General features: G+C 39.0%; 1 protein-coding gene across 4 annotated transcripts in view; it reads left to right on the forward strand.

Annotated features, from left to right (window-relative positions):
• LOC130708764 (cyclin-Y-like protein 1) overlaps positions 1-21,763 on the forward strand; it is a 55,520-nt gene that overhangs the window by 18,785 nt on the left and 14,972 nt on the right. Inside the window, exons 1-5 of one of the 4 annotated variants that reach the window (XM_057551968.1) lie at positions 202-427; positions 9,858-9,932; positions 11,815-11,849; positions 17,899-17,999; positions 21,554-21,589. In XM_057551968.1, the coding sequence (XP_057407951.1) occupies positions 202-427; positions 9,858-9,932; positions 11,815-11,849; positions 17,899-17,999; positions 21,554-21,589 (473 nt within the window). Of the gene's footprint in view, positions 1-201; positions 428-9,857; positions 9,933-11,814; positions 11,850-17,898; positions 18,000-21,553; positions 21,590-21,763 lie in introns of those variants that run through there. The other 3 variants (XM_057551969.1, XM_057551971.1, XM_057551970.1) reach the window with 3 other exon arrangements.

Here is a 21,763-nt window from a genome sequence, read left to right on the forward strand (position 1 = left end):
CGCCCCTGCCCGGGGCCCGGCGGCTGGGCGGACAGCAGGAGAGCGGCGGGCGAAGTCGCTCGCGTCTGCATGTGCGGCACAGCCCCGGCATAGCCTGGGGCTGCCAGTGCCCGCCGCGCCATTGTTGGGGGAGGGGGCGGCTTCTGAGCTTGGCGGAGTCGGCGGACGAGCGGAGGCGGCGGCGAGGAGTGAAGGCGCCCCATGGGGAACTCGCTGTCTTGTTGCCTGTGCCCCAATGCCAGCCCCAAGTTGGGCCGGCGCAGGGGGCCAGCGGAGCCGGACTGCGAGTCTGAGGTGTACAAGGCGGCGGCCGGGAACGCGGTGGCAGTAGCTCCGGCGGTGGCTACCGTGGAACCCGCCGAGTTGGATTTCGCAGGTGGCGAAGGCCACCACCTGCACCACATCAGCGACCGGGAGATGCCCGAAGGTAAGAAGCGGCTGGCGCGCCTCGCCCCTCGCGGGGTAGGCGCCGTCTGCTCTCGGGCTTACCTCTGGCCTCCGCCGCCCCCAGGGTTCCCCGGGAGGGAGACGCTGCCTAGGGCTCCTTCTTGCCCGGAGTTGGCTCTCCCAGGGCTGGGCACCGGGGACGAAGGCTGGCTCTGCTTGGCGTCCCCACCCCTTATTCTTTACCAGTCGCGTCCGGCCAGTCTCCTTCCCTCTTCCCTACCCGAATGCCCAATTCTTTCCCCCGTTCCCATTTCCCAGCCCGGCCTGAGACCCTCCAATCCGCGACCCTTCCTGTTCGTGGTTCTATTTAACATCTCGTGGGACTTAGCAGAGACTTTCTGGTGTATTCTCTCTTTTCTTAATGAAAACTTAAATACTCTAACTTCGGCGTATCCATCCCGTCTCCCTATCCAGATGGTACCTAAGCGAAGGAGCTAGGTAAGGGCCTGATGATAGACTTGTGTTCGTTAAGGTAGTTGATACTCGAGACAATTAAGACAAACATTAGAGGATTTGTCATTTAAATTCAAAATAGAGATGGACAGAGTCAGTGTGGTGTTCTTAACTAAAATTCTTTGGATTTTAATGTTTTCAGTCGCCCTGATAGAAGCTACTTTATCCCTTCTAACTATAATTTGAACACGATAGGAAAGAAAATGGTGGGAGAGGGGCTTAAAATAACTGTGAACGGTGTGAAACGTTACTGCCACGGCTGCAGAGAATAGTTGTTGGGTTTTTTTTCTTTACCAAAGGAGACCCCATGGAGTTCTGATTACTTTTAAATTCCCACTTTGACACAAGTATGTCTTCAGCTGCACAGCCTTAACCGACTTCTTTTGCACGTTGCCTGTTCTAAGGGAGGGGTGAGGTGGTTCCTGAGACTGCTGGACAGAAGTTTCAAAGGAGGAAAAACAAATTCGGATTGTCATTTGTGATAGAAAGGTTTGGGAGTTAACATACCACATCCATCCTGCAGAAAAATGTCTCCATGGCTCCCTCCTCCGCCCCCCCCCCCCCAGTAGAATACTATTCAACTTTAAAAATGTTCAGGTAAAAGTTCTGAAGGCTAAGTGGCTGGGGGTGGGTGTTGTCGGGGAGGAGAGGAGAGAGAGAAGAGAGGAAATGTTTGATTTTTGCCTCTAGAATTTTGGAAAGGGATGGCTCTAGGTTAAAAAAAAAAATTTCTGGGTAGCATAGTGGCACTTTAATAAAGACTGTTCTTTGAAGTATAAAACATTGTATCATAAAGATGTTAAAGCCCCACTGGCCCATTTGTTTCATTGAAATGCCAGAGATTATTTCATTATTTCATAGACGAAATGTCTTACAGCTCTTCTATTTAAATTTTAGTTGGGTTTATTTAATTTCTTTAAAAGTTAGAATAATTAAGCCTGTGGATTCACCCTTATGATGGACGTGGCTTTGTAAGTGGAAAGTACTCCCTTTTCAGAATAGTTAGATATTGTGAAAGAATGAACAAATTATGTGAATTAATTGTAGCTTTAAACACAAAGCATGTAAGTACTTGTGAAAACTGCTCTGCTTGTTGCTATAAGGTAAGCCTCTAAATGATTTTTAAAAACAGTTAGTAGTTGGCTAGTGTAGGATGAGAGACGAAAATTGGACCTTTATAGAATTCTTTTCAGATTTACAATGCATTTTCTTGTGTATTTCACTTGGCCCTTCCATCTACAAATAAGGCCCGTATATATTCTCCCTGTGTTGCCGATGAAGAAGCCAAGACTTGGAGATCTGAAATGACTGTGTAACACAGCTACTGAACAGAAGAGACAGACTTGGGAGGTGGTAGATATGCCAAATTCAGTTCTTGGGATGCTTAAGAAACTGTTTAGAGTGCACCTTATATTTTATAATTTATCCATAAGTTAGGCCTATCTCAGCATACTCCAGTTTTGATTATTGCCATTCCAGTTTATTGTACACAACTCAGAAGCAACATTTACCTCTCCATTCTCTGTCTGTACATACATTGCAATGGATATGAATAAAAGTAGAAGTCATGAAATAGCCTAAATTTATCAGTCAGGTAAACACGTTGATATAATTTAAAGAGTTTGTTCTGGTGAAATCCAATTGAAGCCGAGAATGCCCTGGACAGAGGGACATTAGGGGAAGCTGGTAAGCGGGCAGGTAAGGTACTAAGCATTTAGCATACGACTATGTATGATAGGGAAGGAGTGCTAAATCAGGAACTGGAAAAATAGAGTTCATGAGTACAGAATTTACCTTTTTATGTTTAACATGATTGTTAAAATTTCATTTCAATTTGTCTTTTTTGGGGGGGCATTCAATAAAGTGATAAGAGAAACCTCAATTTCAGCATTTGCCTATTAATTAAGTTTCCACAGAAACAAGGTCAGAACACCAAATATAAAGTACAGGCACATTGGAAGTTTGCTCTTAATGTCTTTATTTCAGATAATTTTGTATCAGTTTCCCTGGAAACTGAGAAATACCTACTCAGATATAAAACATTTTGGCTTTTCTACAGTGAAGAATTATTTGGTTACTTAGAGAAAATCGTACATAAATGATGCTCTGTCTTGTTCTTCAGAAACATTGGAGAAGAACATGATTTCTTCAAGCCATCTCAAAAAAGTAACTCCTAAGAACGTAGTATAGATTTCAGATAGACTCAAAAGAATTTTTTACTACTTTGTCTTTAACAGTATATCTAATATAACTGATGGTAGTGTCATAATAGAAAATAAGATGCTACGGTCCTATTATCTGATTTTATTTTTATTCATCAACTTTTCATACAGCCTTTACGTTCTGACCTTAGGAGCTTTGCTAATTTTCTGGTGAAAGGTGCTCTCTCAAGTGACCCCTACCTCCCATCCCCCTGAAGAGTGGGTAGGGAAGGAATTGGCAATATGATGTGGAAAAACCTCTGAGCAACAGATCTTTCCTTTTTTTGGTGACAGTATTAATAAACGTTTGATGTAAAAGATTTAGAAAACACAGAAAAGTCCTTCACTCACACTCAGAATATCCAGAATTTTTATTAATATTTTGGTGTTGATTCTTCCTGAACCTTTTGTATGCATAGAAACATAACATTGTGTTTGTTTTACAAAGATGGGATTTTTCTTTATGTGCCACTTTGTAACTTTTTGTTATAAAGAAAAGTAACGACATGAAGCTCCTGGAACTGTGCTGACACCTAGAGAGTGCTCCAGGGTGATGTATTTCCATGCAACTGCGCATAGCTCTACAGCCTGCCTTTTACCAACTGTTTACTGTGCCATCGAATGGTTGGAGCATAATTCATTTACCCAGCCTTTATGGTTGAGCATCTTTTATAATCCCATTATAATGCTTTATTCAGGGGACACAGATAAAAACTGATGCATTGTATTGATACTTCCCTATAGCATTCTGATTGTACACTTTGTCTTACGACTTCATTAAATTCATAGGGTGAGTCATTTTGTAGTAAAGGTATTCTAACATTAAATGTTCTTTTCCCAAATTAAAGTTACCATTGATTTTTCACTGAACATTAGATTTCCTCTTTTAGGTTTTCGTGGTTCTTGGTAACCTGTCTTGTGTCTTTGATTCTGAGTAGCTAAACTACTACTCTAAGAGATCTGAAATTAACTCTGGTCTTAGGTGACAGACACATCAAAAGACAGCATTAGAAGAAATCTTAGATGATGTGGGAAAATTGGGAGAAACTTAACTGGTTTTGGGTACACTGAAACATGATGATTAGGCACCATTCCAGAGGCAGGACAAACAGTGGTTAGACAAGACAAAACCCGTATCCTAACTCAGGTCCTTACTTTCTAGAGGTGCCTGGGGGCTGACGACACAAGAATAACATCAGGTAGTGAGAACACTAAGAAAGAAAATGAAGGTGTAATGGGCTGGGGAGGAGGACAGTTTTACAAGGGGTGGTTAAAGACAGCTTCTCTCCTTAAGCGACCCATGAGCAGTCCTAAGAGAGCCATGTGAGGCTGTGGGAGAAGAGGCTTCTGTGCAGTTCCTAAGAAGGGAATATGCTTGATGCGTGCCAAGGACAGAAAGATGGGTGGCTGCTGCTGAGTGAATGAATGCCAGGAGGAATATGGGGGATTAAGACCTTGTATGCCTAGTGGGCCTTGACAAAAACGTATGAATTTTAGTCTAATTGTAATGGGAAACCATGGAAGGATTATATGCAGGGGAATGATGTTAATTCTTAGAAAAAGGGAAGGGGGGTAGAGAGGGTGGAGGGAGATCAGAGCAGCTACTGTGTGAGAATAGACTGTAAGGGTGGAAGGAAGCAGAGAGGGAGACCAGTTAGGAGGCTGGTGCGGTAGCTCAGGTGAGAGCCAGCAGTGGCTTGAACAAAAAACCGATATTAATAAGGGTCTAAAATAGGCTGTAGTATATAGATTGCTCTTGGATTTCATTTGATTCTCACCATGTTCTGAGTTAGGTAGTGTAGGAATTCTTCTCTTAGGTATAAATTGAGTTGTCCAAGGTTTTAAAACTGAGTATTGATAGAGAGTAGGACTGTAAATTCCAAATGCATGGCATATAGGAACAGGATTTATTGTTGACATTATGTGAGCTTCTTTGGAATACTACCTTTTTCCTCACCCTTTTTTGTTGTTGTTGTTTTAGTGTATTAAAGTAATAAAACTTAAGAGTTAAAACAGTAACACTGCATAATGTGAAATGAAATGAAGGTAACTTGCAACCCAGAAAGGTTCTTAAAAGTCCAAGAAACTGAGTAAAGTACTCTTTAGAAATATATAAAGCCAGGTGTACTTACCTATGTGTCACCTCTCAGTCATGATCACTGTAACACTGATTGAGGATTAAAATAAGGCAAAACTGAGAACCAGGGTAGAGGCAGGTACAGAAGCAGTTGGAAACCAGAGCTGGGAAGTTGGGAAGCCAGGATTGTCAGAAGCTAGGGAAGCAGGGTCAAGGCGTGGGTGAGCCGTAGCCTGGCAGGTGCAGGAGCCTGCTGTGTCCCCTCTGGTGAGGCAGCCCAGCTCAGGGCTGGCTGGCAGGAACTCCCTGACTGCAGTGGCAAGTGTGGACTCAAAGAGATGAAATCATCAGTTTACATGGTAATTGTAAAGATTGTAATGTTTGTATTATGAGCCATAAAACTAATACACTGTACACTATAGGGATGCTAGGGCAGTTCAGTAAATGCAGTGCTTACCGTTAAGTAAACTGGTGCTCAGCAGTTGGCCCAGAAACTGCTGACGTCTCCTGTTTCTTTGGAATATATTGAAATCAATATGTTGATATTAATCGCTTTCTGAAATATGCTGCTTCTGTCAGATGCTTTCTTGGTCACTTCCCTCTCCCTCTAATATTTTAACAAGGAAAAATCATTTATCGACAGTTTGATAGCATAGTTTTAACACTTTTAGCCTTCAGTAACGCATTTCATTTGTTCTAAGTTGCCTATATTTTCACACTCTTAACAACTGCAATTGAGATGGATCTTAACAACTGGTAGAATCTTAGATTGGAGGAAAAACAGTATTCAGTGTCGGTGGTGTTTTACAGGTTTCCTCTGAGGAATGTTTACATTAAGACCGAGTTTAATTTTTTTTTAATCATACTTTTTCTACATCGACCTATCATGCCGTCAAATAAGTTGCAATTTAAATTGCTAATACAAAAATGATGGGTCTTAAAATACAGTTTTAATCATAACCCCTAATCATGAGCTCAAGAATATTTCTCCTGGGTAAAACATTCTTAGAGGTTTCTAAAGAAATAACTTTCGGAAGAATCCATGTAATTTCCTGAATGCACAGTAATTTACTGAAGTCTCTAAATTACTGTGTGTGCATGTGGTGGGGAGAGGGATGAGAGGGATGGTGGGTGGTAAAGCTTTGCTTAATAGTTGGCAGTCTTACCTTTGTGATAGTGAAGAGTGTGGTAGGTTTTATCATAGTCTCCTTAGGCTCTTGGGAAGATAGTTAATGGGAAGTGCAGAAATATTGTGTGTATGTATGAGTTTACTGTCTAATGGCTCACATGTCCATTCTATAAAATAGTGATGTGGTATTTTTCATTAGCAAAAAGTGCAAGTTATATAGAAAATTGTTAGTTATATAGGCTATAAACAGAAGATTAATATTTTCTGAAAACCTCATGCAAACTGACAGCAGTAGGGCCCTGGTGTTTACAGTACATTCAAATGATAGGCCAACTCACCAAAGTGGAAATAACACTGATAACTGTGGGAAAATGGTCAAACTGTGTAATCAAAAGAAATACAAATTAGATCTACAGTGAGGTTCCTCATTCATATCAGTAGGAATTTTTTTTTTTTTTTCAAGTATCCAAAGCAAGGGTAGGAACTCAAAATGTCATGATTGGTAGCATTATACCCTAATGTGCCCCCCACCTTCTTTAGGAAGCAATTTAGCATTGTACATGGAGCCGTGAAAGTGATCTAACCTTTTGGCTTAGTCATTCCACATCCGAAGATCTTTGCTAAGGAGATAAAACCATTATTTTAAAAAACTATGTACATGAAGATTTTCCTCATAATATTTTAAGAATAGAACTTTGTAAGCACCAATCCCCAGCAATAGGGGATTGGCTAAGTCCAGTATAGGAATAACACTTGATGGGCCAGTGTGTATTCATTAAACAATAAATATGCAACAGTGGGGTGGAGAGCGCTTGTTAGTAACAAGAAGACATAAATTGTACACTAATTAGAGCTTTTTTTTAACGTATAAGAAAAGCAACTAAAAGTAACGGTTGTGAATCATTGTGTGTTAATGATTGTGAATGGTTGTGTTTAATTTTTAAACAGAGCATCGTTTTGTCTCATGCAGATTTTTGTTCATGATATTTGTTAAAGGAATGAGCAAGTGACTTTTACCTTTCCCCACCTTTAGTGTGATCATCAGTACTGCTGATTAACCAGGTCTCCTTCAGTTGCAAGTTAAAAGAAAATCACAGAGTTAAGCACTACTTGACCCAGGAGTTAAATGATCTCCTCACTTCTGCTCTCCTCTGTTGATGTCTCCTGAAAAGGCTTTCCCCTCATGATAGCAAGGGGAGTGTCCAGCAGCTCAAGACTAGCTAAGGATCCTAGAGGACAGTTCTGCCTTTCTCTTTTCTTGGGAAGTCCCAGGACAGCTGTGATTGATTGGCCGGTCCTGGGTCCTGTGCCTACCTTTGAACCCCCTAGGATAGAGTAGGGAGAGTGCCAGCTTTTTTCTGGTCACTTGGGCTAAGTTTACTTTTTTTTTTTTTGCATGTTGTCATTTCTTTTATCCCAGCCTTCTTGATTTTTGTATTTAGATCTGTAGTAGCACATCTTGGTTTGGCGGGTATGTGTGTGTGTGTGTGTGTGTGTGTGTGTGTGTTAAAGCTTGCGTCTCTTTGATTCTGGCACTTAATTTTCCTGGACTTCCATTGAAAATTGTTAAGTTTTACCATGCCATAGACACTGCTAAATAATACAGCTACTTTGCAAACATTTCTGCTTATTTTTTAGATTGAAATGTAGTCTATTTACTTTCTTTTTGGTATAGGTAAGTAGTCAGGAATTCTTTCGGAAGCTATAGGTTAGAGGCAGCTGTGAAAGTCTCTGCCTGCCATTTTGTGTACAGCTGAAATAATTTATTTTCCCATTGTCTTAATTTTTCAAATATGTCGGAGAAAAAAACTTTCAAATAATTATATGGGTCTTTTACATAAAAATGTTGAATAGAATATTTTCTCCAAAAGCAGCTTGATAAACTTCAAATTCAGTGCAGGAATTTTCATGAAGAACAAAGCAGTTGGTTTAGCTATGTAAATTACTAGTGCTGGCAATGACATTAAAATGGATGGCTCAGATTCCTGTTAAAACGGGAAGTCCAAAATTACTGTTCGTGCAAAATTCTTTCTGGGTGGGAAAAGGGGATTCTAGGTAGATACATTTGTGAAATGCTGGGTTAGACAGAATTCACTACTAGACTAATTAGTTTTTAATATATCAATGTGTGTATTCTTTGGATTCTCTAAGAGGCAGGGATATATTTGTATTTCACTTTGACCATCAAACCCATCTTTCAAAAACAGATCAGTTATTATGTGGTTTGGGAAATACTTGCCTTAACCATTACTCTTTATCTGAATCTTGGTCCAGTTTCTTAAAAGATTGGTTAAATGGTTTGAGATGGACTTTGCTGAGGAAGTGTCATAGGGCTTTTATGTTTGTTTGTTTGTTTTAAACAACAACCTTACTATCCTGTGTGGTAGCTTGTGCTTGTTTTGTATTTCTGCCTAAATAGAAGACGCTATCCCACCTTGGTGCAAGGTGGGCTACAGGCAGACCCACCTTTTCGTGTGGGTATGGCCAAAATTTTTTTCTAGTAGCCCTATGATCTGCTCCAGAAAGTACTCTTATTGAAGCCCCAAATTAATCATGCAGCGTGGAATGAAGAAGTGAGTTTAGCTTTGGAAATAGAGGGCAAAGTTAAAAATCACTATCATGGAAGTGTTCCTATAGATTAGAACATTGAACTTTTATGTAGTCCTCTTAAATCTGCCATGATGAATAGCCCCCAGATAAACCACAGCCAATTAAATGAGTACATTTGTTGAATGGAGTTAGAATTAGCCATTTGATTGTCTGAAGAACATTTGCCAAAAGCAACTCACTTCGTTTTGGCATATTTGATATATTGAGCTGGTATCTGACAGTAGTTGGCCACAGCATAACTTGCTTCTTGAGACTGTCCCTGGAATGTGCTAGTAATATCAGCTTTAAAAGAGGGTGACTGAATTTTTAATTGATAAATAGGAGGGGAGTCACATATATGATTCATCTAAAAATGGCATAGATTATTTAGGTGCAAGTTAAAGAAGTCTAAGACAGGGCTTCCCTGGTGGCGCAGTGGTTGAGAATCTGCCTGCTAATGCAGGAGACACGGGTTCGAGCCCTGGTCTGGGAGGATCCCACATGCCGCGGAGCGGCTGGGCCCGTGAGCCACGGCTGCTGAGCCTGCGCTTCTGGAGCCTGTGCCCCGCGACGGGAGGGGCCGCGATAGTGAAAGGCCCGCGCACCGCGATGAAGAGTGGCCCCCACTTGCCGCAACTGGAGAAAGCCCTCGCACGAACCGAAGACCCAACACAGCCAAAAATAAATAAATAAATAAATAAACAAAAAAAAAAAAAAAAAAAAAAAGAAGTCTAAGACATAGCCATGGTTTTATTCCACATGTATGGAGAGTTTCTACAATTTTGCTGTTTCCCAATAGAATTTTTATATTGTGCCTTTACTAAAATTGCCTTTTTGTCATTACTAAAAGCTCTTCTCAAGACTATTAAAAGTGGTTTCAATCAATGTGTAGCTATCTTTAAAATCATGTATTTTTCTACTCAACTAAATCACCACACCTTTTTCTCTTCTTCCTATACAGACTTAGCTTTGGAACCAAACCCTTCTGACCACCCAAGAGCAAGCACAATCTTTCTGAGCAAATCTCAAACAGATGGTAAGACAATGCTTTTTTTTCCCTGAGAAAAAGAGTGAAAACTGTTTTTGTTCTGTGTATTATAGGAGGTATTTAGAAAAACTCTTACAGTGGTTTAAATGTTTCACTTTTTTATGTATTCACTTGTCTTATTTTAATATGTTGATGATACAGTTTCCTTTAGTTGTCAGTGTTTTAGGGAGGAGAACACTTAGACTATCTGTTTATACATTGTGCCACCTCTTTATCAACATAGTCAACTGGCCACATGATTTAGATGTGGTCTATTTCTCCATGCTACTTTGTCCTTTTCCCCTTGCTCCGAAGAGCACATGTGTTAAAGACAAATGATAGGGTTTAGGTCACAGTTAGGTTTTCATTTGATCAAATCAGAAAAATCAGTTGTTATATATGGGAAGTGAGCCTTGTGATTTTGGCCCTGTTTTACACAGTGTTCAACCAGACGAGCCTATCTCACATCCAGATTTATGCTACTCAGAACTTTTAAGCTATTCAAAACTTTCTCATCCTAATGTAGTGCTGTGCCAGGGTAATAAGAGCAACATGCCATATGGGGTTTTCCAGAAGATTATCCTCAGCATGTGAAACTCATATAAATTTCCTGTGTCCTTGTTTTAAGATGAGAATCAGAACCGTAGAATTTTTTGCACTCCTGCTTGCCTGCCTGTCTTCCTTAATGTTATGTTAAATCCTAGTTTATTTGCTAAAAAGCCATACGTGACCAAGTTTTGCAGTTGATTACGAGAGCAGGAATACAAGAAGTGAACATTCCATAATATTTAAAGAGATGCAGCACAATAAAAAACGGAGGTTTGGTTTTTTGTTGTTGTTGTTTTGCTTTTTGTTTTTTTCCGTTAGATCACTGGTTTTTATAAAAGGATATAACTCAGGAACAGCCAGATGGAAGAGATGCATAGGGCCAGGCGTGGGGACAGGGCACAGAGCTTTGATGCCCTCTGCAAGGGTACTACATGTTCACCAACCTGGAAGCTCCTGGGGTTTCTAACTTGCATTTTTCTAGTGTGTGTACTTGAGCCACTCATTTCTGGTTAGGATTGCTCTATTTCTCAGTTTCTTCCAGAGCCATGAGCTGCTCACATGTAGAGGGGCTCTGGAGACAGTAAAAGAAAAGCTGTCCCATGCCTGTCTCTCTCTTCAGCCTTAAGGAATCCGTGCCTGTGATGCCTGTCTGGAGTTAAAGGAGGCAATGTGAGCAGGAGTGCGGCCTAAGACCCTCTTCAGGCTTCTATTCTTCTGGCCTTTGTTGGAGCAAAACAGTTTTGTGTGCTGTAGATATGTTCATTTAGGTCAGCACACTCATTTTAAAATTTACGTTTAACATAGGTTACTTTCCAGTTGTGTATTTTTTCAGTAAGGTATTTGAGTAGGTTACCATTAAGTGGTTCAGGATGCTTCCAGAGATACTGGTGCGTTCGGAGATGAGTGCCTGGCCAGAAACTGGTTCTTAGAGTTGTCATCTGTAGATTGTGGTAATTAAAGTAAGCTGTGTGTAAATGAAGAATTAGAAAATACTCCTGGCTAGTAGTTCAGCTATGCAGCAGGTAAATTTTTTTATTAGCTAAGTTTCTCACCTGGCCTAATTTGCTTTGTCCTTTTCTTTTGTAAATGGGGAGTCTTTCATTTGTACCTAATACAGAATATCTATTAGGTCAAAAAAGTGAAACTAAGCTTTTAGATTTTATTTATAGGACTCATCTTGCTGGGTGATTTAAATTATATATTTTGTTGGAAATTATTTTAAAAAATAGAATGGAATTTTATCTCATTGTGTTATTGATAATCCATCAAATAATTAGTGACTACTTTTATTTTTCTATGGCATTTGTATCAGAATTCATCAGTTAATTTTTTTTATTCTTAGTGCGGGAAAAGAGGAAGAGCGACCATTTAAACCATGTAAGTAAACAGTTGAAAAGTTAAGAAATTAATAGTTTGAATTAAAAATATGTCTGCCATGATTCCTAAGAATATGATGGATCCAATACTGTTAGCATGGACCTCTTTTTTGTAGATTTTCTAAATCTCTATTTTCCTAATTATCAAATGTATTCAGGAAAGTCTTTGACTTAGTAGTGCCCATTTTTTAAGGGTTCTGACATTTAAGTTAAATTTCACTAATATGGTTGTAGTATAAAGATCTGCCTTAAATTCTTTTGCCTTATTTTTTTGATCTTATTTTTTAACCAAAGTAATAAAAGTATGACAGGTAAGTTAATTTTTAGCACTGTCCATTGACTTCTTGTCATAGCAGGTGAAAGCTTAGCTTCTTTGGTCCACCATGACGTTATTTCCCTCCCTGTGTTCCCTCAACATGTATCAGTTTTTATTAAATCAGAATCAATGTTTACATTACTACGACTCTGCAAATATTGTGCATTGCTGAGCCATATAGTTCTCTGACTGTGCCTCCTCCTTGTACACCCTTCATTCTTCTTCTTCAATATTAATGAAATTGGAGCCCTTCTGCACTTCTCTAGGATAACCCAACCCCCCTTTTCCTAGCCAACGTGATCTCACACAGCCAAATGCAGTAAGTAGCTCCCTGCCCGGTCTCCCTGCTTTCACATTCTTCATTTTTTCTGTGGAATTAATTTCCTGACTATATTCACTTGCCTGTTTTCTAACAGCTATTTTTTTCCCCAAATGTTTTAACATTTGTCACATGCCTATCAAAAATATTTTCCGTCTACTAAGCCACATCTGTTCCATTTTTTTTCTTGGAGACACTTTTCCCCAATCTTTTGTCTTCCTACTCCCATATAGACTAGTGTTCCCCTAGGCCTGCTCTATGCCTCTTTTCCTGGGATATCTGTGTGAAGTCATCTGGGATCTCACATAACTCTGCTCTCTTATGTTGGATCCCCTATGTCCTAGATTCTGTTTCCCTCTTGTCTTGTTATACTTCCTTGTTGTACTGGAGCACATTTTCCTGGGAAAAGGGCACATGGGCAGAAAGTTTATAGAGATCTAGCCTCTCTGAAACTCCTTCTGTTTGATAAACTATAGAATTCTCAGTTGAAACTAATTTTTGCAGTTCTAAAGACATTTCCCTCTCATCTTCTCATTTACACTGTTGCTCTTAAACCTGTTGACATTGTATGGTACATTGTACATTACCGATTTTAGTCATTTTCCCCCATCCCTTCCTTCTCGGGAACCTTTTAGTACCTTCCCTCTCCCTGGGATTTTGAAATTTCATAATTTGGTTTGGTATAGACCTTTTTTGTGTGTTTCTTTGATATTCTGTTTTTTTTTTCCAGGTTCCTATTATTCAGATGTTGGAAGTCTTAGACTTACCAGATGGCTAACTTTTTTCCCCTCCTGCTTTGCATTTTGTCTTTTTGTCCTGCTTCCTGGCGATTTCCTTGACTGTGCTCTAATCCTTCTATTGAATATATTGTTTTGTCTACCTTATTTTCAATTTATAGAGTTCTCTTATATCCTGTCATTCTTTTTTTCACTGATGCAATTTCAAGTTTTCATTTGCTCCTGAGTTTTTATCACTCCCATCAATTCCTTCTTCCTGTTTTGTTTTGTTTTGTTTTAAAGCATCCTTATATTTTATTTTATTTATTTATTTTTTGGCTGCATTGGGTCTTGGTTTCTGCACGTGGGCTTTCTCTGGTTGCGGTGAGCTGGGCCTACTCTTTGCTGGGTGCGTGGGCTTCTCATTGCAGTGGCTTCTCTTGTTGCGGAGCACAGGCTCTAGGGCGTGTGGGCTTCAGTAGTTGTGGCTCATGGGCTCTAGAGCGCAGGCTCAGTAGTTGTGGCGCATGGGCTCAGTTGCTCTGTGGTATGTGGGATCTTTCTGGGCCAGGGCTCGAACCCGTGTCCCCTGCATTGGCAGGCGGATTCTTAACCACTGCGCCACCAGGGAAGTCCCATTCCTTCTTCCTGTTTTGATCTCTTACGTGTTGGGGGCTTCCCTCAAACGTGTGATGGTCCTTGGCTGTCTGTTAAGATCTAATTGGAAGCATCGCTTGGACAACTCGTTTAACTGATGGGCCTCACTGCAAGGATTTGGGGACCACGCCTCTGAACTCTGAGCCTGCCTTGGGTTCTGTAAGACAAACTGGTTTTCTTGTTCCTGTCCTAGTCACTCTCTGTAGGTACCAAGGTTGTGCTTCCTCTGTTCTGCCATGTCAGTTACCACTCCTTTATCTAGTCTTTTCACCTTTCAAACATTAAAAATCATCTGCTGTTTATCCTGTCTTATGTATAGCTTTTTTAAAAAATGCCTTTAATTCTAATGAGATGATATCTGAAAGAAGGGGGAGAGGAAATAGATTTGTAGTCAGTCTACTCAAACTTAGATTTATTCTTTGAATATAGGTTCTGAGTTTGAAGTTTAATTCAATATAATTAACGATATTAATTCAGACAATATTTTTGATTATACCTATAATTAGAATATTATACTTTTCTACTAAGGCCTTGAGTATGAATTCTATTCAAACCACTCACCCTACCATATTGTCCATTAATGTGCAACATAGATGGAGTATTACAGATTTTTCAGTTAAAGTCATTGATTCTTAATAAACGTATCCAAAACTTGTGAAAAGGGGGAAGAAAAAAGTGAACTTCAGCTTTATTCTTTTTTTTCTTCTTTTTTCATTTATATACTTTTATTTGGGAATGTTTAAATCAATACAGAGAGAACTAAATTTCAGAGACACCGAATATCATTAGTTTGGATATCATTACTTTATTATAAAAGAAACACGGAAATTATTTACAGGATGAAAGATTTCAGAACTTCAGTGGCAGCTTCACGTGATGCCATTGGGGGAACCGGCAGCTTCACGTGATGCCATTTCAATAGTGACTTATTTTAGTCGACATAGTTTCCAAGAATGTCACCATCTCTAAATAAGAAAGAATCCTTGTCATCTAGAACTACTTTGGTGCCTCCATATTCTGGGAGAAGAACTTTATCTCCAACTTTCACACTAACTGGTTGAATCTCTCCACCCTTTCCTTTAGAGCCTGATCCAACAGCTACTACCATTGCTTGCAATACTTTTCCTTGCGATTTTTCTGGAAGCATAATGCCTCCTTTGGTTACAACTTCGGGTGCACTTCTTTCAACTAATACTCGGTCAAAGAGGGGAAGAAACTTTCTAAATGCCTGTCCTGCCATGACTCGGGTTGCCGCACTTCGTACTCTCGCTCTCTCCAGCTTTATTCTTTTAATGGGTTAAAATCAGAGGCAGTAGGCACAATGGGAAGAGTCATTGGGTGGGGGCAGGATTTCAACAGGTACTTGACCTTTAATGATAAGCTTTGAGGGTTGTTACTTACGAGCCTCCTAGGTATGATTATTTTCTAGTCTTCACCATTAAACCTGAAGTCTACTAAGCAACCTTTCCCCTTATAAAGATGGTAAAAGTCCACGTATTTTGTCCTTAGTGCTGAATGAAGATAAATACTCTTCTTCAGTGACCAATTGAAATAATACCTATGAACATTAAACTGTCAGTAGTGTTTTTTGCTACTTGTTTTTTTTTTTTGGTATTTGCATTTTATACCCTTATGTGTGTCAGTGCAGTTTATTGAGGTTGTGAGCCAGCAATGGTAAGGCTTTAATCATCAAGGACAGTTATCTTAAATTTTCAAGCAAGATGAGAGGAAAGTAATCTGCTGGCAGCTAACATATCTAGGCTTTGCTCAGAGGCTTCAATTCTGCCATCCTTTAGTGAACAGTAGATGCTGGAAAGTTTGAATAGTTTCAGGAGTAGGCCTGTGGAAGTGTTTCTTTTGTAGGATCGAGCCAGTAGACTGTAAGTTGCTGATACGTTAAATGAGCCCCCATAGGACTATAGACCACATCTAATTAAAAATTTTAAATGTTTTAGCAGTAATATTTCCAAAGACAAATCAATATACATTCATAATAGAAAAAAAAGTTTTTAATAGAGGAAAACAGGATAAATAGCACCCAAAGCTCTACCAACTAGTCTATATTTTGGTACATTTCCTTACTATTTTTATTCCCCTCATATATATAGATTTTTGGTCAGAATTGACTTTTATTACGTGTAGTGTATGTCATATTATACCCTAATAGTAGTGACCTTAAAAGATAACCTGCTTCGTTTAGAATCAAAGTATTTGAATGAGTGAATTTTCATTTTTCATGCTGTATCTGTTTTTTGAGATTCTAAAATTACACATTAACCAAATAGCTTAAGGACCATATCAGAGTTTTAGTTTAAAACATTTCTAGCTTGAAGGAGAAATTAGTCTTCCAAATAGTGATACTTTTCAAATATGTTACATCTAGAACTTTTTGTTAATAAGGAATAAGTGGCTTTGCATAAAGCATCTGAAACAAGCAAAATGGTGTTTTATATATGCCATTTGGATATTTCTGATTATTGGATACTGGCAATTTTTATTTAAATGCTCTGTATTTTAAAAAGCATCAACTAGATTTTCTCCCTGCCTCACCTTTCATGTATTTGTGGAGGACATTGATGGGAGAGTGTGACAGCATGGTGAAAACTATTTTATATTAATAGGAGGAAGGAAGGCTCATCTGAATTAGTAAACAAACAAAAACCAAAAACAAAACCCAGCTTTAAAATTGTTTGTATTCTGTGGTATTAAAGAATGCTACTCTTCCTTCCAGTGGCTTTCAGTGATTGGGATTTGGTTATTGGCCTTACTTTAAGGAAGAGAGTTGTCCTAACATAGTTTAGGCCATTTTAGTATTTGACTATTGCCGTGTTCATGGGCTCTTCACAAATAAATGGATACTTCTAAAGTGTTTTAAAGATAGTTCATTCTCTAGAGGGTCTCAAAAAGTTCTTTGTCACCTATCCAACACCACTGTAGATAAATTCTCACGAATTTGTATCTTTAGTAAGATTTACCTCCAGTTGTAACTGATCTTAAATAATTTCTCAAACACTTGTTGAATCCTAATTTGTCCCAGATTCTGTGCTCAGTAGCTGGAGGTAGGAGAAGAATCTTCCTAACCTGGAGAAGCTTGTTTACTTAAGAGGGTGGTACTATGCAAGCAGCTGAGACCATGGAACGGTTGGTAAATTAGACGTGTGAGTGTGCAGAAAGCGAGAAGTTTTGTGGTGTGCCTGCTGGCAGAGGGATCCTAGAGGAAGATGGGGTCAAGCTTGCTGGGACAGGAGGAAGAAAAAGGCACTGCAGGCAGAGAGCAGCATGGGTGAGGCAGGAGGTCAAATAACACGTAGAACAGAATTAGTACAATTTTGAAATGAATGGCAAGTATTCTCTGAGGTTCTCACTTGAGTAATGTCATGGCAGTCTTACGTAAACATGAAGTGAGAAGTTAAATTCTCAGAGTTGTTTTATCCGTTTTTTTTGGATGCGAGAGAATCTTTAAGCAGTACCTTTTTGTCCTCCAGATAAGGAAATTGAGGCCCAGAGAGACTTATGGCCCCCAGCTTTTTAGTGATAGAGCAGCCCTGGCATGCCCAGCCTCTGATTCGAAAACGTTTGTTTCGTCACACTGTCTCCTGAACTAATACATTTATTATTGGTGTTCATTTACTGCAGTGAAATGCTCCTACATCGGTATTATAGAAAGCATTACGTTTTATTGTAGTAAATGAATAGAAATAGGAAATCTCAGCTGCATTTCATTGCTTAAGGAAAAAACCCTGAAATCTTATTCTAAACTTTTTACATTATTATAAAGGTAATGTATAATAGGTGCTTGCCAGGTTTGATTATAGGTACTATACCAAGGCAGCATTTTATAACCCATTTCTCAAAGCTCGTCTGTGGAAGTCAGAGTATAGAGGTTTCCCATAGAGCTGCACATGATATCACACTCAGGCAGTTCATGGAGTGTAAGAAAAATCTTAATGCTTTATCGTTTGACATTTTAACCAAGGAAAAAAAACACACTTTATAGGTTTAACTTACTGTGACATTTTCTTCTATTTCCCTTCCCCTTCAGGTATCTCCAGGGCAGCTTACTAAAAAGTATAGCTCATGCTCAACAATATTTCTAGATGACAGCACAGTCAGCCAGCCTAATCTTAGAACCACAGTAAAATGGTGAGTACAACTAGGTTGCCAAGGGCTGAGTGACAGACCCCCTTATCGCTAAAAGCATCCTAGCCATACATAATTTCATTCATTTGAATTGTCCTTTTCAGTGATCAGGTTAAAAAACTGGTGTCAACTATATATTGATTTCAAGGACCTAAATATGAATTTTCAGTTTCCATTTTAATCTTAGAGCGCATGATAGAAGGGAAAGCCAGTTAGCAAATAAGAAATCCCAGAAAAAGTATAAATCTTTATTTGACGCATTTCTGTTGTTAAGCCATTGTTGAACATAATGAGAAAGAGAGGTACTTTTTATTGGCTATTTCTAGAAAAAATTATTTCTTTATGAGTTGTAGTCCTCAAACAATGTATACTACTTTGGAAGCTACTCTTAGAAGAAGGAACAGCTTGTCCCCTACTGGCACCAAAGCGAATCTGCATTTAAATTTAATTGGATTTTGTCAGATTTATCCCACTGTGCATTTTTTTTTTTCCTGCACTATTTCTGTATGAAATTTTACTTCTCCTTCCTGTCCCCCAAAGAGGGGGAGAATATATCAAAGCAGTCTTAAGAAATACACACTCAAGCTTAATTTCTTTGTAGATGAAATTTGTTCAACTGAGGTTTTAACTTAATAGACACATTTAATTTTTGTTTATAAATATATCTCCAACACACTGTATCAATCACAGCAGAGAACAGTAAAAGAGGTGAGGTTTCGGAAACATGGCTGTGGTCAGGCTTATACTTAAGGAGACACGAACAGTGTCATGATGACGGAAACTATTCTTTAATTTCTGGGAGCACCTCATAGTCCACAATTGGAGATGCACTTTCAAAACACCCTAATGATGAACCTTTCAAGCTTATTTAAGAGAAAAAAACCAAACGGGATGCAGAGCTTCTTGCCTCCTCCCTCGCGGTTGTCCACGAAACATTAACATCTCCTTAGGATATGAATGTTGATTTTCCAGAACACAGTTTGGGAAATGCTATTTGAAAATATTAATGTCCTTATCCTTAATTTTATTTGTTGTCTTAATTTTATAAGCTAATTATATTTTTAATTGGTTTTTAATGTGCCAGCTTTTTTTTAGCTATTTAAATGATCAGTAACTTCTACTTTAATTAAAGACAGCAAGTTCACAGTCATAATAATGTAACTTTCCTCTGTTGCTTACAATAATAGTTGCAGTCAAATCATGTTTCAGCAAAAACTGAGCCCCATCTCTAAAGTCCTGAGTTTGGGCACTTATCACATAATCACTGAATGTTTTTATTCAGCCAAGACACTGAATCTGTGGGTACCAAAACCACTCTACTTTGGCTAGAGTCGCAGCTTCTTTTGAATTCAAAAGAGTCTGATGTCCAGTATATAATTCAAAAGTACTTTGAAGGTTAACCTTGCTCAGGGACTTCCCTGGTGGTGTAGTGGTTAAGAATCTGCCTGCCAACGCAGGGGACACAGGTTCGAGCCCTGGTCTGGGAAGATCCCACATGCCGCAGAGCAATTAAACCCGTGCGCCACAACTACTGAGCCTGTGCCGTAGAGCCCGCGAGCCACAACTACTGAGCCCGTGTGCCACAACTACTGAAGCCCACGCACCTAGAGCCCGTGCTGTGCAACAAGAGAAGCCACCACAGTGAGAAGGCCGCGCACCACGACAAAGAGCAGCCCCCGCTCTTGGCAACTAGAGAAAGCCCGCGCGCAGTAACAAAGACCCCATGCAGCCAAAAATAAGTAAAATTAAATAAAATTTAAAAAAAAAAAAAGAAGATTAACCTTGCTCAGACAAGTAGGTTTCATCCTTTTTTTTCCCGACCTAGTCTAATTTTTGGAAGTACAGTAAATTTTAATTTGCTCTCATTCAGTTTTAAAAATGATCATTCATCACATTCATTATTGGTGAAATAAAGGTTTACTGAGAAAATTAATAGGGCCAATTGGCTTTTAGGAATGATTTTGAAAATGTTTATCATGGGGTTAGTTTTCAGTGGGGTAGTTGTTCTCAGTGGGGTAGGTGAGCCTTATTAGAATCACTTATGCAACTTTTCAAGATATATGTTTCTGGATGCACAAAGTCCACCCGCCTGCCCCCGCCTCCAAGACACAGTGTCTGTGTGTCTGTCTGTCTGTCTGTCTCTCTCTCACCCACGCACACACACCTTTTGACAAGATGGGGAATGATGTGAAGCATGATTATACGGACAAAAGCATCCCGAGTGATTCTCCGATCTTAACCCTAACTCATTCATCCCTAAACTTTGCTGCACGCTGCAGTCATCTGGGGATCTTTAAAAACAGTCCTGATGCCCAAGTCATACCCAGTGCCGGTTAAATCAGAACATCTTGAAGCAGAAGCCAGGCAGTTTTTAAAGCTTCTCAGATGATCCCAGTGTGCAGCTGAGCTTGGGAGCCACTATTTGGTTAGAGGGCAGGAGAAAGAGAACTGCTTCTGATAATTAGTGGGACCTTAGGTAAGTCAGTTTTAAGCCTTGGTTCCCTTATCTGTAAAATGGGTTGTTTAATTAAATGTCATCTACGGTTCAGTGGTCCTTTCCATCATAAAACTTCTAATGCTGTGATTTTAAAATCAATTTGAAGATGAAACTTTGAAGCACTATAGAAGTATCCATCTTTGATGCTAACGGTGTTACAGGCCTTTATACAAGTGCTAAGATTCTATAGACCTGTTATAAAATTCAGATTTGCCTTCCCTCAATTATTTTGAGTTTCATTTTAGACACTGAGAACAAAGGGGAGCATATAACTTAACCAGAGAACCCCTTTGTTGCCTAATATACAACATCTGTGAATAACTTAGGAATATAGTAACTTAAAAAAGACTACCTAAGGACTTGTATCTATCTGTTCATTAATACTTTATTTAAAATAATTTGGAAATACCTGTCATTAATAGTATACTGTGTAGTATTATGCTGTATTATTAGCACTGCTTATTTCGGGATAGCTAGACCTATCATCAGTTTTGTGGCTATAAAATTTTGCTATTAAATTTTCTAATAATTATGTAAAAGTGATTTTAAATCATTTGGGTATAGAGCACTTTTATTATTTACTTTTAGGGAAATAATGGAAAACGGATGGGTAGGTGGATAGCGAACTAAATCAACTGAAATGCAGGGGCTAACAAAAAAACCACACACACACACACCCCCCCCCACACAAACAACTACTATATGGCTTAAATTTAAGCATGTGTATAGATAGATATAACTTGTACAGGACAGAAGGTTTTGTGGGTAGAAGGACAAATGACAGGGGAAATATGTAATAATTTATATATTATAATAATCAACCAAAACATGCCTTCTAACAGCATATCTAGCATTTTGGGTCTCCTAATTTTGCTAAAAGCTAAAGAACCTAAAACAAGGGGGAAAGCACCCATGTGGTACTGTTCTGAATTAGAGGATTTCGGGGCCACTGGGCCTCTGGAAGGTCTTCCCTCCTTGCTAACTAACCCCTTTTTAAAAATGTCTTCAGGCCTGATATGATAAAAGTCAGTTATTACAATGTATTTTTTTTCCTCCACAGTATGACCTTAGCAATATATTACCACATAAAGAACAGGTGAGCTCTTTTAAAACCTATCTTGTTATTCCAGCTAATTAATTTACAAGGTATCAAGTTTAGTGTTAGGTAATAACTATAGATGTTACTGGCATAAGCTTTTATTATTAGAGTGCTTTTATTACAATATAGAAGTGAATCATTTATTTTTATCTTAGGACCCTTAATTCTTAG

Source organism: Balaenoptera acutorostrata, chromosome 8 (genome assembly GCF_949987535.1).
Source record: "Balaenoptera acutorostrata chromosome 8, mBalAcu1.1, whole genome shotgun sequence".
In the NCBI taxonomy this organism is placed as follows: Eukaryota; Metazoa; Chordata; class Mammalia; order Artiodactyla; family Balaenopteridae; genus Balaenoptera; species Balaenoptera acutorostrata.